The sequence below is a fragment of the Protomyctophum parallelum genome (genome assembly GCF_964188405.1).
Source record: "Protomyctophum parallelum genome assembly, chromosome: 21".
NCBI classification, from domain to species: Eukaryota; Metazoa; Chordata; class Actinopteri; order Myctophiformes; family Myctophidae; genus Protomyctophum; species Protomyctophum parallelum.
In genome coordinates, this window is record NC_139713.1 from 34198114 (window position 1) to 34212709 (window position 14596).

Below are 14596 nucleotides of genomic sequence, written 5' to 3' on the forward strand. Positions count from 1 at the left end.
CATTTTGATTAACTGATTACAATGCCTTGAATTAAAAAAATTACTCGAGTCCCAGCCCTAATTTATTTATGTATTTGTATTTAATTGAACAGGTGGATTGAAACCTTCGGTTTCAATCCACCTGTTCACTTGTACTGCCACCAGATGGTAGTGGTGGACAGAGAGAGAGACAGAGACAGTGTAAACACACCTAAGATTCCATGCCAGACAAAATAAGCTGTCTGCCGTGTCTTTTCCATGTTTTTAGACGCGGATGGAAATGAAGCTCCACCCACGCGGCAGAATGCCGTGTCGGCCAGATTCCTGGCAAAGCTTGCCCCAGCAGCATTCTGCCGCGTGGGTGGAGCTTCATTTCAATCCACCAGCTGTCTAAAAACCCGGAAGAGATGCCGGCAGACAGCTTCTTCTGGCCTTGCATGGAAGCTTAGGTGTGTCCAGAGTGAGAGAGAGACATTGAGCCAGTCAGAGAGAGAGAGAGGGAGAGAGAGGGGGGGGAGAGAGAGGGAGAGAGAGAGAGGGAGGGAAAGAGAGAGAGAGACTGGGTTGTGTAAAGAAGGAAGGGACATTCCAATACGTTTTCCATCACTTTTAAAAGTACTTTTACTCAAGTAAAGTACAAATACCTCACAATTGTACTTAACTACAGTAGGCTACTTAAGTATTAAACTGTATTAGTTGCTTCACACCACTGCTTTACAGGGGCCAGTTAATTGCAGTATGTGCGGTTTTGAAGCAGCGTTTAAGGGGTCATACGTTTTGTATACCAACAGTCGGTATATATACCAATGAATATTATGCCCTATAGTATAGGGCATAATATTCTACATTCTGGATGGTGGCATAGCAGTTTGAATTTGACGCCATTTCTGTGCCGAAACGGGATTCAGTGAGATCAGTGCATGGTGTTCTGACCGTCTATTGAAGTAGTCTGACAGATACACGGGTATGTCCCTCTTTTAATCCATTAAGGACTGAAACACGTCTGTGAAACCATTATTTTAGCTATTGAAAAAGTACCTGATAGCTTATGCTGTATAGCTTTTAACCACTTTAACCATTATTTTTAAACTTTAGCTGTTGAGAAATAGCAGACACATACAAGCTCATAGCAGGCACCGAGTGTCGCGCTACGAGCTTGTAGATCTGCTATTTTTGAACAATCATGAATACGTGTGCAAATCTTTGAATAACTTTCTATAGCACAATGAGCAGCAGTTAGGTGAGGTATGGGTGTAAGTCCTACTAGTATTATCCAGTTTGTTTTGAGACGTCGGCAGTTTTGTTTTTTGCATTTACATTTACTATGAAATCTCGGTGAAGGTGAAGGTCTCGTGCCATGCCAACCCATGCCAAAGCACCAGCACTCGCCCAGCAGTCGAGCAGCCGTGTAAGGCGGATGTATGACGTGTGCACGCGACCTCGCCCTAGCTTCTCGCCCTCAGGCGTCTATACTGGTTTAATGCCTTTGAGGTGCTAAAGTACCACAACGTGCATGCATGCATAGTCGAAATGACATTGGATGAGTACTCCATGCTAGTGTCCTCCTACACTGTAGGAGGACAGTATAGTGCATAGTGCATTCCTATACTGACCACTAGTGTGATCTTTCCTGGTTACCTTTGTTGCCATTTTTGCACTTTGAGACGATCTCTAAGTCAAGATACAAACAGGTAGGTCATTTCATATTTCCTTGTGATGCATTTCCCTAGTAGTTTATTGTGAGCCAGCCAGGTCACCCAGGTGCATTCTAATAAGGGCCTCCTCATCCTGCAATCTGTCCTTGCCCGAGTCACCCGTAAACAAGCACAGATTGCAGTCCTTTACGCCAGTGGCTCTCAAACATTGTCATGCCAAAGACCCCCAAATTCATTAGCCTGCGGTCCCCCATTAGAAAATATATGCCTGCCCAGGCCGTAGCGTAACGGTCTGGGCACCGGACTGGTGATCCAGTCGCGGTGTGCTCGGGTTCGACTCCCGGACCCGACACGGCCTTTACCGCATGTCATCCCCCCATCTCTCTCCCGTTTCCTGTCAGCCTACTATCTGTCCCTTAAAAAATCAATAAAGGCGTAAGCCGCAAAAAAATATCTTAAAAAAGAAAAATAAAAGAAAAAAGAAAATATATGCCAAGGATCCCCATAGTCCTTTCAAGGATCCCCGGTTTGACCTGAATTAGGCTATAGGTCCCACATTTCTATCTCTGGGACCGCAATGTATATTGTAAAATCAAAGTTAATTTAACTCTGAGAGTGTAAAAATTGAACCAAATGGACCTGTTAGGCTGCACGCACGCGCGCACGTACGCACACACACACACACACACACACACACACACACACACACACACACACACAAAGAACAGATTCCATACAATGTTCCAATGTTTCATACGAAGGAAAGAAAAAAAGATTTTTATTGAAACAAATCAACTTTTTTGTTTCCACTTTTCACTGACTTTGTAAAATCTATGTTAATTATTTTGTGCCCTTAAAAAATACCAAGGGCAGGGGCTTTGTTGGAGATAAACAAAATGATGTTTAAAAGAAAGTGAAACATCTCTGGATCATTTTATTTTCATTTCTATCTCTATTCACCCAGTCTTTTTAATAATTTCTCAGACAGCCTCCGTCTCACTATCCCTCCATGGCTCATTATGTTTGTTTTCCTTAGCGTGGGGGAAAACAAAACAAATCCAGTGGTGGAAAGTAACTAAGTGCTTTTACTTAAGTACTGTACTTAAGTACAGTTTTGAGGTATTTGTTCTTTACTTGAGTATGTCACATTTTCAGTACTTTTACTTCTGCTCCACATTTCAGAGGCAAATATTGTACTTTTACTCCACTACAATTGAAATCTTTAGTTACTTTGTAAATTTTGATTACTACAAAACATGCGTTAACCACTTCAGCCCTATATCTTTGGCCATTTGAAAATAGCCGATCTAAAAGCTCACAATGCGTCGCATAGATCTTGTATTTTCAAAATATATCTTTATAATTTTCTTTACTTTTGCCATACTTTTAGTTGTAACGGAGTAGTTCTACATTGCAGCAGTAGTACTTAAGTAAAACATGTGAGTATTTTTTCCACCACTAGACAAATCTGAAAAGGCGAAAGAGGAAAAGGAGTAAAGTGAAATAAAAATAACAAAAACGTGAGAGTTCGTACAATTGCCACAACGCGTTCCTTTTCCATTTGCCCAGAATTGCAGCTTTGTCTATTTTGACCTTTCATTATATGAATTAAGTAAACCATTCAGAATCTATCATACCGTAAGTTTTGTGTCTGTGTGTTCACTGACTTGTAGTCATCAGGCAGGAAACCACAAGCCGGAATCGGTACCCAAAATAATTCCCACCCACGATTAAAATGGCCTAACCAATAAAATCCTTGATATGCGGCGTGGTTTTGCTGATATTTAAAATATAAATGTGAGCGTCCAAAGACTATTTAGCATCTGTATATACCTTTGTTATCCCACGGCCTATTGGTTATAGGCCCTAAAATTATGATCGTGGGACATTTCTTTGGATAGTTCTTATTCCGGTTGTGGTTTCCTGTCTGAGGATTACAAATCAGTGACAACATGACATAGATTACCATCCGATCCAGACCGGTTCACACTGCGATTTGGAAACAGACCAGGTATTCAGTGGCGTGCACAGATAGACACTAGGGGGTGCTAGAGCACCCCCTGCCCTTTTGGCAATTTTGATCTTAAAAAAAAGAAAAAAAAAAAAATCTTTTTCTTAATTTGTAGTGTGGAACATGGTGACATTGATCAAATCTTGAAAAAAAAAAAACGCTTCTACTATATTATTTAGGCCCCCACAATCTAAAGCTATGTTTCTATGTCAGTGGTTCTTCGATTAAAGAAAAAATAGCAGAACTACAAGCTCGTAGCGCGCCACTCGGTGGCGCGCTATGAGCTTGTAGGTCTGCTATTTTTCAATAGCTAAAGCACCAAAATGGGTTCCCGCCCCGAAAATGCGCTGCACGCGGTGCCCTTTTGTTTCACTTGAGCACCTGCCCCTCTAAATGTCTGTGCACGCCACTGCAGGCATTCCTCCGAGGTAGAAAGACTGGTGACGCGAGGTTAGCACTGAATTAACAAACGACAAGAGGGCACACCAGTGCGCTCAGTGTGAATCTCCGAATGCACCCCATGTGAGCCAACATTTTGTTGCACGTCCATAACGACAGTGGCCATAGGACAGAGATAATTCAACGCAGTGCAAATAAATTATGAATACATTAGAAAACAATAAAATGGAGATCAAATGTATATAAATAAATATATAGCCTATAGTGAACCGGACACAAACCATTTCACATGAACCGATTGGAGTGAGTGATTTTAAATATACATACATAATAATACTAGTTTAACAAAAATTACTATAGGCACAGAAAATATATAGCTTTTGCCTGTCCCCTGACTGAACTCATCAGAGAGTTACAGCATGGCCACCAAACCTGTTCTACAGCTAACTTATCAGCTTTAGTTCAGTGAATCTGAGCTTTGGTCTGGAGGCAGATTGGATGGAATCTCGTTTAATCACACAGAGAACCTGTTTTGTGTTTTCTGCCGTCAACGCGACTGATACATGAATTGACAATTGTTTTCTCCTGCAAATGTTAACGTATCAAAATACAAATGAAATGCTTTTCCCTTTCCTCCACGTCAAAGTAACACATTTCAGAATAATAATAATAAATCATTGAATGAGTATGTCCAAATTCATTATTAATATAAGCATAACAATAATGATAATAAACTCATGATGGCTAATATGATATAACACAGTTTCGTCGTACTTGAATCAAGCTATTGCTATTGTCCAGGGTCCATCAAACAAATTCTCAAACTATTTTAAACAGTGTTTAAAATAGAAAAACATGGTCGATTTACTTTTTTCTCTCTCTCAGTTGTAAACAATTTGTTTGATTACTATCTTTTTTGTACTTCTGAAAATCAATAAAAATAAAAATAAAGGATGATCCACCAAACCCTTTGTGTGTGGGGGGGGGCTAGTATTTTATGAGTAAGTATTACAACTACTTCATCTTTTTTTGGCAAACGTCTCATTTTAGGAGAGGGAGAGAGAGAGAGAGAGAGAGAGAGAGAGAGAGAGAGAGAGAGAGAGAGAGAGAGGCAGAGGCGGGGGGGGGGGGGCATAGGGAGAGTGGATTTGAGATAATTCAGGAGCGCATTGGAAGGGCATTGTTTGTAGTACAAAAGACAAAACAAAATGGCTGATTTTGGCACATTACGTCTTTCGGTCACAGAATTCGGTAAACGTGTGGAAAGGAAAGTCTTTATTCACTTATTCATACATTTATTTCACGAGAAAGGAAACGTATCGGTATTTCGGGATTGGATTAACAATCCGATTGGGGATCAGGATCAGTGTCAGGATGTGTAATCGGCGATGAGCGGATCCTAGAATCTTGTTCAGTCACATATGGTTCCACCCAGTACAGGAAAAAGAAACACACTGGATAGGAGTTTGTTCAGCTTGTTTAGGCTTAAAGTCCACTCCAAAGACCAGTTGTCCCGCGATGGAACTCTTTAAGGACCCCTCAATGACTTTAGTAGCACTATAGCAGCCTACTCGACCAGGTCCAATCTTCAAAGAACTGTTTTCCCAAGTCAAGTTTCCAGCCCAAAATCAGTTTTACATGGTTCGCTTTCAGTGAACCCTTCGCGGAGTTTGGGTTCTGAAGCCGATCTTCTTTTTTGTCCAACCCATTCCTGACACTAGGATCCCTAAGTACACGTGATCGGGAGAGTGAATGAATTTAACACCCCTCGTCCTCATTGGCCGAGGAATATTTGACACGAAGCCCGTACTATTAGTAGCAGTAACTCTTAGTAGTACTATTAGTAGTAATGCTAGTAGACTAGGCTACTACAAAGTCAGACCAAACTACCAGATCTGAGGTCAGATTAGAAGAGAACGTAATCCTCATGAGAGACCACAGCCCATAACCGGCCAAACTCGGAACAATCCATCGGCAATCAGCGGACAAAACAAACGGATCCTATTCCTAGGTCAGGAATGTGATTCCTCAACAATCTTGTCTGAGCAAAAGACCCACTGATCCCAGACTAGGTGAGTCACTCAAAACCAGATATAGTGGGTTCAAAAGAACATATTCGAGCGAGTCTATCCACGGTTAGACAGAAACGCGATGCGATTCCAAGGGGAAGAGGCGCGCCATATCATATACAGTAAGAAAATAAGTAAATCACAGTAGGCCAGTGGTTCTCACAGTGTCGTCCGGGGGACCCTCGGGGGTTCCTCGAGGGCCTTCCAAATGGACCCATACGGGTCTGTAACTCTGAGAGTGTCCAAATGGAACATTTTTTTTCTGCACTCTCTCAAGATTTATGGGGGTCCTTAGCAATCAGAAGGTTTGAGAACCACTGCAGTACGGCCATCGAGTCTAAAGGGTGGAGTGGTCAGAAGCCATATAGTCTTAAGCCCACAAACCACACCAAAGATTCGCCGTGCAACTCCTCGCAAACCAAGCGGTTTGCGAGGAGTCGCATGGTGACCCATTGGTGTGGTTTGGGACCGTTGAATTGAACCAGTTGAATCACTTGGGTCGACTTGGGTGGACGTTGCATGAACATATACAGTATCATATCAGTTCGCTGGGACGAACGCTGAAACCGTCTCGTCCTGTCTCGACCCTTCGGTGTGGTTTGGGCTTTTTAACCCATTCTGACCTGAGATCAGATTCATACGAGGTTTCCGCCGGACACACGCTGGTCTGATGAACCCATTCTGACCTGAGATCGGATTCTAAAAAATGTCAGTCGTTCTTCGATTTTTCAAAAAATAGCAGACCTACAAGCTCGTATCGCGCCACTCGGTGGCGCGATATGAGCTTGTAGATCTGCTATTTTTCAATAGCTATAAAGCATAACATGATGCTGACACCAAAATGGGTGCCCGGTCAGAATGGGTTAAGTGAGAGGATGGACTTCAGATGTCATTGGAGCGGGCGGGGCGTCACTTAGAAGGCGGAGCCTGTGATTGCGTTGAGCTGTTTCATGAGTCCCTCGAGGCTCGCCATTTGTTCCGAGAGGTCGTCCTGCTCGTAGACCTGGAGACGTGCGCGATCAACACAGGAAGTAGAGATTATTAGGACAACAGGAGAGGTCAGAAGAGGCCGAAATGGGCTAATATTACTGCTACTCACATTAGCTGTGTTGTTGGCGTCCTCTGTGCTCATGTCCTCGGAGGCGCCCGTGCAGGGCGCTGTCGGGACCGAGACAGGAAGTAGAGGAGACCTGGCCTTTCCTGCTTGGCCCAGAGATGCCGTCTTCGCCAAGCAGCCTGGAGGAGACACAGGACATCATCATCATCATCATCATCATCATCATAAACCTGGTCTAACTCAGACCCGGTGTGCAAATGTAGTCGTTTTTTTGAGGGGCGCAAAGCCCTCTCCAATGCAAGGCTTTTGAAGATTACGTCAAATCTATGGGATTATTAAAGGGACACTTCACCCTTTTTGCAAAAAAATATATGTTAATGACGTTTAGAAGCTTTAGATCACTTTCCTGGGGGTCTTTATGTGTGTAATATGTGGTTTTAGTTATTTTAGATTGTAGCAGTGAGCCTGTTGTCTCTGATGTCATGGACACTGGTCTCACTACCTTCCTGGACTACAATTCCCATAATTCTTTGGTGCACTGCTCCTCCTTGTGGATAGGGGGAGAGCTGAGACAACATGTAGTCCAGGAAGGAAGTGAGCCCAGTGTCCATGACATCAGAGACAACAGGCTCACTGCTATAATCTAAAATATCTAAAACCACATATTACACACATAAAGATCTCCAGGAAAGTGTTCTAAAGCTTCTAAACGTCATTAACATATATTTTTTTGCAAAAAGGGTGAAGTGTCCCTTTAATGTTTGTTTAGAGCACTTTAGAGAGAGCACTTTAGAGCTAGCCAAGTCTATGGACTTTATTTTTTGTTTAGGGCACTAAATTACGACGTCATGTGGCCAATATAAATACAGTGGGTGTGATTCTTCTGTCTTATTCTACTTTTAATGTGAATATTGTATTCTAAATTTTGCGTTTCATTCACTACAAAGAAAATATTCACACGTCCAAAAAAAAAGAAAAGGCAGTCGAAGGAAATCTTTTGGCATTTTAGCCGACGAAATCAACACCTCTGGCGGTATTTACCCCATTCTGACCGGGCACCCATTTTGGTGTTAGCATCATGTTATGCTTTAGCTATTGACAAATAGCAGATCTACAAGCTCATATCGCCACCGAGTGGCGCGATACGAGCTTGTAGGTCTGCTATTTTTGAAAAATCGAAGAGCGACTGACATTTTTAGAATCTGATCTCAGGTCAGAATGGGTTCATCAGACACAGTGTGTGTCCGGCGGAAACCTCGTATGAATCTGATCTCAGGTCAGATTGGGTTACTCACCTGGCGTGTACACCTTGTGCTCCAGGCCGACGGAGGGCGGAGGAGGGGGCAGTAAGGGGTTGACGGAGGCGTGAGCAGCGCAGGAGGAGGAGGAAGACGAGGAGGAAGAGGAGGTGAAGCTCCTCAGCGGGTGTGTCGGCCGAACGCACGCCGTCGGTATGCTCCTCACGCCGACCGACGACGCCATGCTGGGCAGCTCCTCGCCTGGCCCAACAAATGGAACAATTAAAGGTTTTAATTCATTTTCATTTATTTTTATTTTTTATTTTAGGTTTTATGACCTCAATTACACCCAAAAAACCTGAACTTTGAACATTCAGTGGATTTTCTGTGGTCTGAAGTTTTCTTTGGGGTTTGGAGCTACTTTTGAGCTACAATGAAAACAGGCAACACAGTGAAAACAGTGACATCTGCTGGCAAATCCCATTGACATATATGGGATTTGCAGTAAGTGATGTCACTTACTGCCGGCAAATCAGAGCACCTGTTTGAGCAGATCACAGAAAATCTACTGAATGTTAAAAGTTCATGTTTTTTGGGTGCGATTGAGATTAGAAAACCTAAAAAAATAAGAACAATTCCAAAACCTTTTTTTTAATGTCACAATCCCTTTAATAATAATAATAAATATAGCTGCAAACAGCGATAAGACTGGGCCATGGGCACCTCCTCGCCTGGAGGGGCGGACCAACAATGCATCTGATGATATGTTCTTGGTTTACTTATAATCCTAGATGACTACTTCTATAGCATTTGATGCATTACCTTGTGTTGTCCTTGCTTACTGTAAATCGCTTAAAAAAATAGCAGACCTACAAGCTCGTATCGCGCCACTCGGTGGCGCGATATGAGCTTGTAGATCTGCTATTTTTCAATAGCTAAAGCATGACATGATGCCGACACCAAAATGGGTGCCCGGTCAGAATGGGTTAAGAGTGTCTGCTAAATGCCTAAATTATAAATTGTATTTGCAATAATAACTATAGGCCTAAGATATGGCAGAACCACTGTCTATATACCTCCTCCAGCTCCTTGGACCACCGGCATGCCTCCGATCCCAGGGACGAGCTCTCCCGCCTGGGCAGACGAGCCGGGCAGCAGGGGCGCCTGGAGCTGGCTCTGTGGGGACTGTAAGGATGGGTCTGATACACGGATTGGAGGGAGGGAGGGAGGGGAGCGGGGTTAGCTAAGTATTTAGACACATGCCCAGCATGTACAGCAAATAGATCGATAGATAGATTTATAGATTATGATAGATGGCTTTCAACCAGTGGTCCGGGGACCACCAGTGGGCCTTGAGGGGGTCCTCAAGTGGTCCTCTTGAGCGTAACATGCTCAAGAGTTAAATTATTGTTGAAGGAGAATTCCATACTAAAAGGCTTTCTTACCCTTCTTTGTAGTTGTTACGTCCCTATCAAAGAGGTCCAGGTGTTATTTTGTGCAAAAGCTCCTTATCCCATTCAGGCCTAATGCCGATTCTAAAAACGCCTCTAAATCCTGACCTAAGGTTTCTGAAAAACTTCAAATATTGATATAGCAGAATATTTGTTTTTACATTTTTGAATACTGTACATACTGTACAGAACCCAAATATGGGTGCCCGGCCTGAGGGGGTAAGATACAAATAGGGGTTCCCGCCCAGAATGGGTTGGCTATTTCCCCTACCATAAGCCCTAAATGAATTGCATTGAATTGAATGGGATGTATGGGGTGTTGTGCTAATTCGCTTATTTCCATCGCTCAAAATTATATATCTTTTGTATATATCCTCTCTTCATAATGTAAATAATAACCCAAGCGGCACACTTTACTACTTATTTCGATGGAAATAAGCGAATTAGCACAACACCCCATACATCCCATTCAATTCAATGCAATTCATTTAGGGCTTATGGTAGGGGAAATAGCCAATAAGGAGCTTTTGCACAAAATAACACCTGGACCTCTTTGATGGGGACGTAACAACTACAAAGAAAGGTAAGAAAGCCTTTTAGTATGGAATTCTCCTTTAAACATCCACATTACTTAATTTACAAGAAGTCTATACAATTAGAGAATGTGGAAGAACTTGTTATGTAATCAATGTCTGCCTGTTATATCTCCTGCTGTGGTACCAACATCAATACAGCATGGAATTGTGGACAAAATCTTGAACAGCACATTCTTGGGTCTGAGAGTATAAATGTCATCAAATGGCGGTCCAAATGACCGTGGCTCAAATGCAGAATAAATAATGAGACCTTGGTATGGAAAGGGTTGAAAAGCATTGTGATAGATGGGTGGATCAGTGGATGGATAACCTGGATAGCCTCTCAGTGTGAATCCACAGCCCGGGAACTGATCCAGGGTCAGGGACGGTACGGGAATTGCACTCGCGACGGCTGTAGAGAGAGAGAGAAAGTGGTAAAGTAGTACTTTATACTTGAATATTTACTTTTACTTCTGCTCCACGTGCTATTATCGCATAGACAAATAATGCACTTTTACTCCACTACAATTATTTGAAAGTTTTAGTTACTACTTACTTTGGATTATAAAAAATATAATAATAAATAATATTCAAAAGATTTGTAAACATTTTATAAACATATGATATTCTGCATAATGAATACTATTGTACATTTTGATACCAATACTTTTGTATTTTTTTTATTAAGTACATTTAGAATTCTGGTCTGGACTTTTGTGAATATTTCTACAGTGCAGTGCACTTTAACTTGCGAGTACTTTTTCCACGCATATATATCGGGCTGAAGTGGTTAACCCATTCTGACCGGGCACCCATTTTGGTGTCGGCATCATGTCGTGCTTTAGCTATTGAAAAATAGCAGATCTACAAGCTCATATCGCGCCACCGAGTGGCGCGATACGAGCTTGTAGGTCTGCTATTTTTGAAAAAAATCGAAGAACGACTGACATTTTTTAGAATCTGATCTCAGGTCAGAATGGGTTCGTCAGACCAGCGTGTGTCCGGCGGAAACCTCGTATGAATCTGATCTCAGGTCAGAATGGGTTAATGTATGTTTTGTAATAATAATACATGACAGACAGACAGACGTACGTGTACTGCTGGGCTGCGCGTCCAGAGGGATCATCATGTTGGTTCTGGTGTTGGTGGGAGCGCGGCGCGACACCAGCGAACGCTCCAGCGTCGACACACTGACGCTCACGCTGCTAGCCTCGTCCACTTCACCTGTAGGAGATGGCGTTGATTTGGGGACAGAACATTCATTTCGTTTAGTCATAGTCTTTTGAAATAACACCTCGTTTTAGTCAGATATTACGAGTCACCTGAAATGTTTAGTGTTACAGTCTAGTTTTAGTCGGCTTAAATATCATACCATTTTGGTCGAATAAGCCTACAGTTGTTTTTGTCGCATTTTGGGCGGGCCTTGATGGCGTCGTAATGGCGGATTTTACGCTGCATGCTGAAAATAGCCGATCTACAACTTTGCAGATCTGCTATTTTAAGAGCGTTACACCCGAGCGCAACCAGACATAACTTGATCTCTTCTCCATTAGTCCCTCCGTAAGATTTTAGTCTAGTTTTTATTTGTTGACAGAAGTGTCAGTATATTCAGTCATAGTTTTAGTCATCAAGGCTTAGTTTTTACTTCGTTTTTATTTAGCAGATCTAAAAGCTCGTATAGCGGGACACTCGGTGCCGAACTATGCACTTGTAGATCTGCTATTTTTCATCAGCAAAAGTCTAAAATAACAAACACACGAACGAACGACAGAACTAACAAAAGCACGGACGAAACCAACACGACGATCCAAAAAAAAAGCTCCGCACGCTTTACCTCCCTTCCCGCACAGGGGGCCGCCATCCGATTGGCCGTGCAGGGCCAACGCCGCCGACGCCCCACAACCCCCGCCGCCTGAAACCCCGCCCCCGCCCCCGCCACCGCCACCTCCTCCCACAGAAGCGGCGGGAGTGACGGCGGCGGAAGGATCGCCGCGGCCATGGGCCCCTCCTCCCCCCCCAGAGGAGCAGGAGCGGGACATGGAGGAGGAGTTGTGGCCGGAGGAGGAGGAGGAGGGGCCCCCCGCCGCGCCGCCGCCGCAGTTGGTGGGCAGGCTCTTGAGCTCCACCTCCTCGTGGTGGATCCAGAGGTCGGGCGGAGGGCGCGTCTCCTTCTGGCGCTTGCCGGCGCCGCCGGCGCTGCTGGCGCGCTTCCTGTGTGGTGGAGAGAGAGAGAGAGTGGAGAGAGTGGAGCAAGATGAGAGGAGGGGAGGGGACTCAGACGAGAGGGGACGACTTCTGACCTGAGATCAGATTCTATAAACGTCGTCTACATCCTGACAGTTTTCTGATAAAGCTATGTTTATGTGTCAGTCGCTCTTCGGTTTTTCAAAAATAGCAGACCTACAAGCTCGTATCGCGCCACTCGGTGGCGCGATATGAGCTTGTAGATCTGCTATTTTTAAATAGCTAAAGCGTAACGTGATCCCGACACCAAAATGGGTGCCCGTTCAGAATGGGTTAAAAGAGAGTGTCGATTGCGTCGACTGATTTCTCCGATGAGAAATGTTTGTCGAATACCTTTTTTCACTGACGGAAACTTAATGGAAAACTAATGAATGTGCTAGATAGCACCTGACGGAGCTCACGGCGAAACGCGTCGTGCTAATAAATAAGTTGATGCAGTGAGTTGTCCGTCTGTGTTCCCTGGAGTGTGCAGTCCCTTCCTTGGAAGGATTGTTTTCCCTTTTTAAGTGGTGCAAACCACTTCTACATCCAGCTTGCAATGTCCGTGTAGCTGTGTACCTGTGTGTGTACGTGTGTACCTGTGTGTGTACCTGTAACCATGAGCATGAGTGGTGTGCGCATGTGTGAAATTGGAACGACAGAAGTATGTGACATGGCTGCCACCTGCTGGACGCAAACGATACAGAGTTGCACCACTTGGTTCACACTGGTGTGATTTTTGAATATATGCCTGCTAGACTTGCACCTCCCACAGTTTCCTTTTTGGATGTGCATGAGTCTCATCTATATATAATACAGTATATATATATTTATTTTTTCTCTTTTCTCTTACTTCCTCTTTTGCGCAGATGACCGGCGTGTGCAGATGAGCGCCACCACGGCGACCAGCACCACCGTGACTCCTCCCACCGAGACCACGATGATGACCAGCAGGTTGCCGTTCTTCTGGGGCGTGGCGCTGCCGTGAGGCGGCCGCATTTGACCAATAGGAGACTCTGGAACACAGCAAACCAGGAAGTAGGGTTATTATACAGGACTACAAAGTTGGCCAACAGAAATCTTCCACTTCCACAGGCAGTGTGGGCGATGAAGAAGTAATCAATCATTATTTACTTTGATAATGTCTTGTAATGTTCGAGGGGCGCTAGCCACTCCTATATTCAGCTATAGTGTAGATTTTTGTCCTAACACAAACATTAAATGCCATTGCCAACGAATGGAGAATTACGTCAAATGTGGACAAGCAAATTGGCTATTAAATTAAATTCATGCTGCTGGTTAAGAGGAGAGGAGAGGAGAGGAGAGGAGAGGAGAGGAGAGGAGAGGAGAGGAGAGGAGAGGAGAGGAGAGGAGAGGAGAGGAGAGGAGAGGAGAGGAGAGGAGAGGAGAGGAGAGGAGAGGAGAGGAGAGGAGAGGAGAGGAGAGGAGAGGAGAGGAGAGGAGAGAAGAGAAGAGAAGAGAAGAGAAGAGAAGAGAAGAGAAGAGAAGAGAAGAGAAGAGAAGAGAAGAGAAGAGAAGAGAAGAGAAGAGAAGAGAAGAGAAGAGAAGAGAAGAGAAGAGGGGTGTGGCCTACCATTGATGCTCCTGTCAATCAAGTTGTTGTCTGCAGGCCAATAGGAGTGGTCCATTCCTCCACCTGAGAGAGAGTGATTGATTTGTTATTAATAGTAGTAATAATTGTCGTAGTAGTAGTAGTTAATTGTCGTAGTAGTAGAAGTAGCAATTGTGATTACAATTATCTAATGTCCTTTGTTAAAGTCCAGCTGAAATGGAAATTTTACATTTAACCCTTCAGAACATAAACAATTATGTGCAAAAAAAATGTGCAAAAAAAGAACGAAGAAAATGAAGAAAAACAATCAACTAATAATATTATGATGACATCCACCCGTCAAATTACCATACTATTCCACCCAGA

The 14596-nt window shown here is 43.6% G+C and overlaps 1 protein-coding gene across 1 annotated transcript in view; it reads right to left on the bottom strand.

The window, feature by feature from the left end:
• Nucleotides 1-6984: 6984 nt before the first annotated feature.
• LOC310878956 (netrin receptor DCC-like) overlaps nucleotides 6985-14596 on the bottom strand; it is a 122052-nt gene continuing 114440 nt past the window's right edge. Inside the window, exons 22-30 of the mRNA XM_083793372.1 lie at nucleotides 14252-14314; nucleotides 13511-13673; nucleotides 12269-12645; nucleotides 11527-11658; nucleotides 10766-10846; nucleotides 9485-9607; nucleotides 8466-8669; nucleotides 7213-7349; nucleotides 6985-7116 (exon numbers count right to left, since the gene is read on the bottom strand). Coding sequence (XP_083649498.1) covers nucleotides 7027-7116; nucleotides 7213-7349; nucleotides 8466-8669; nucleotides 9485-9607; nucleotides 10766-10846; nucleotides 11527-11658; nucleotides 12269-12645; nucleotides 13511-13673; nucleotides 14252-14314 — 1370 coding nt within the window. The 3' untranslated portion in view covers nucleotides 6985-7026. The remainder of the gene's footprint in view (nucleotides 7117-7212; nucleotides 7350-8465; nucleotides 8670-9484; nucleotides 9608-10765; nucleotides 10847-11526; nucleotides 11659-12268; nucleotides 12646-13510; nucleotides 13674-14251; nucleotides 14315-14596) is intronic.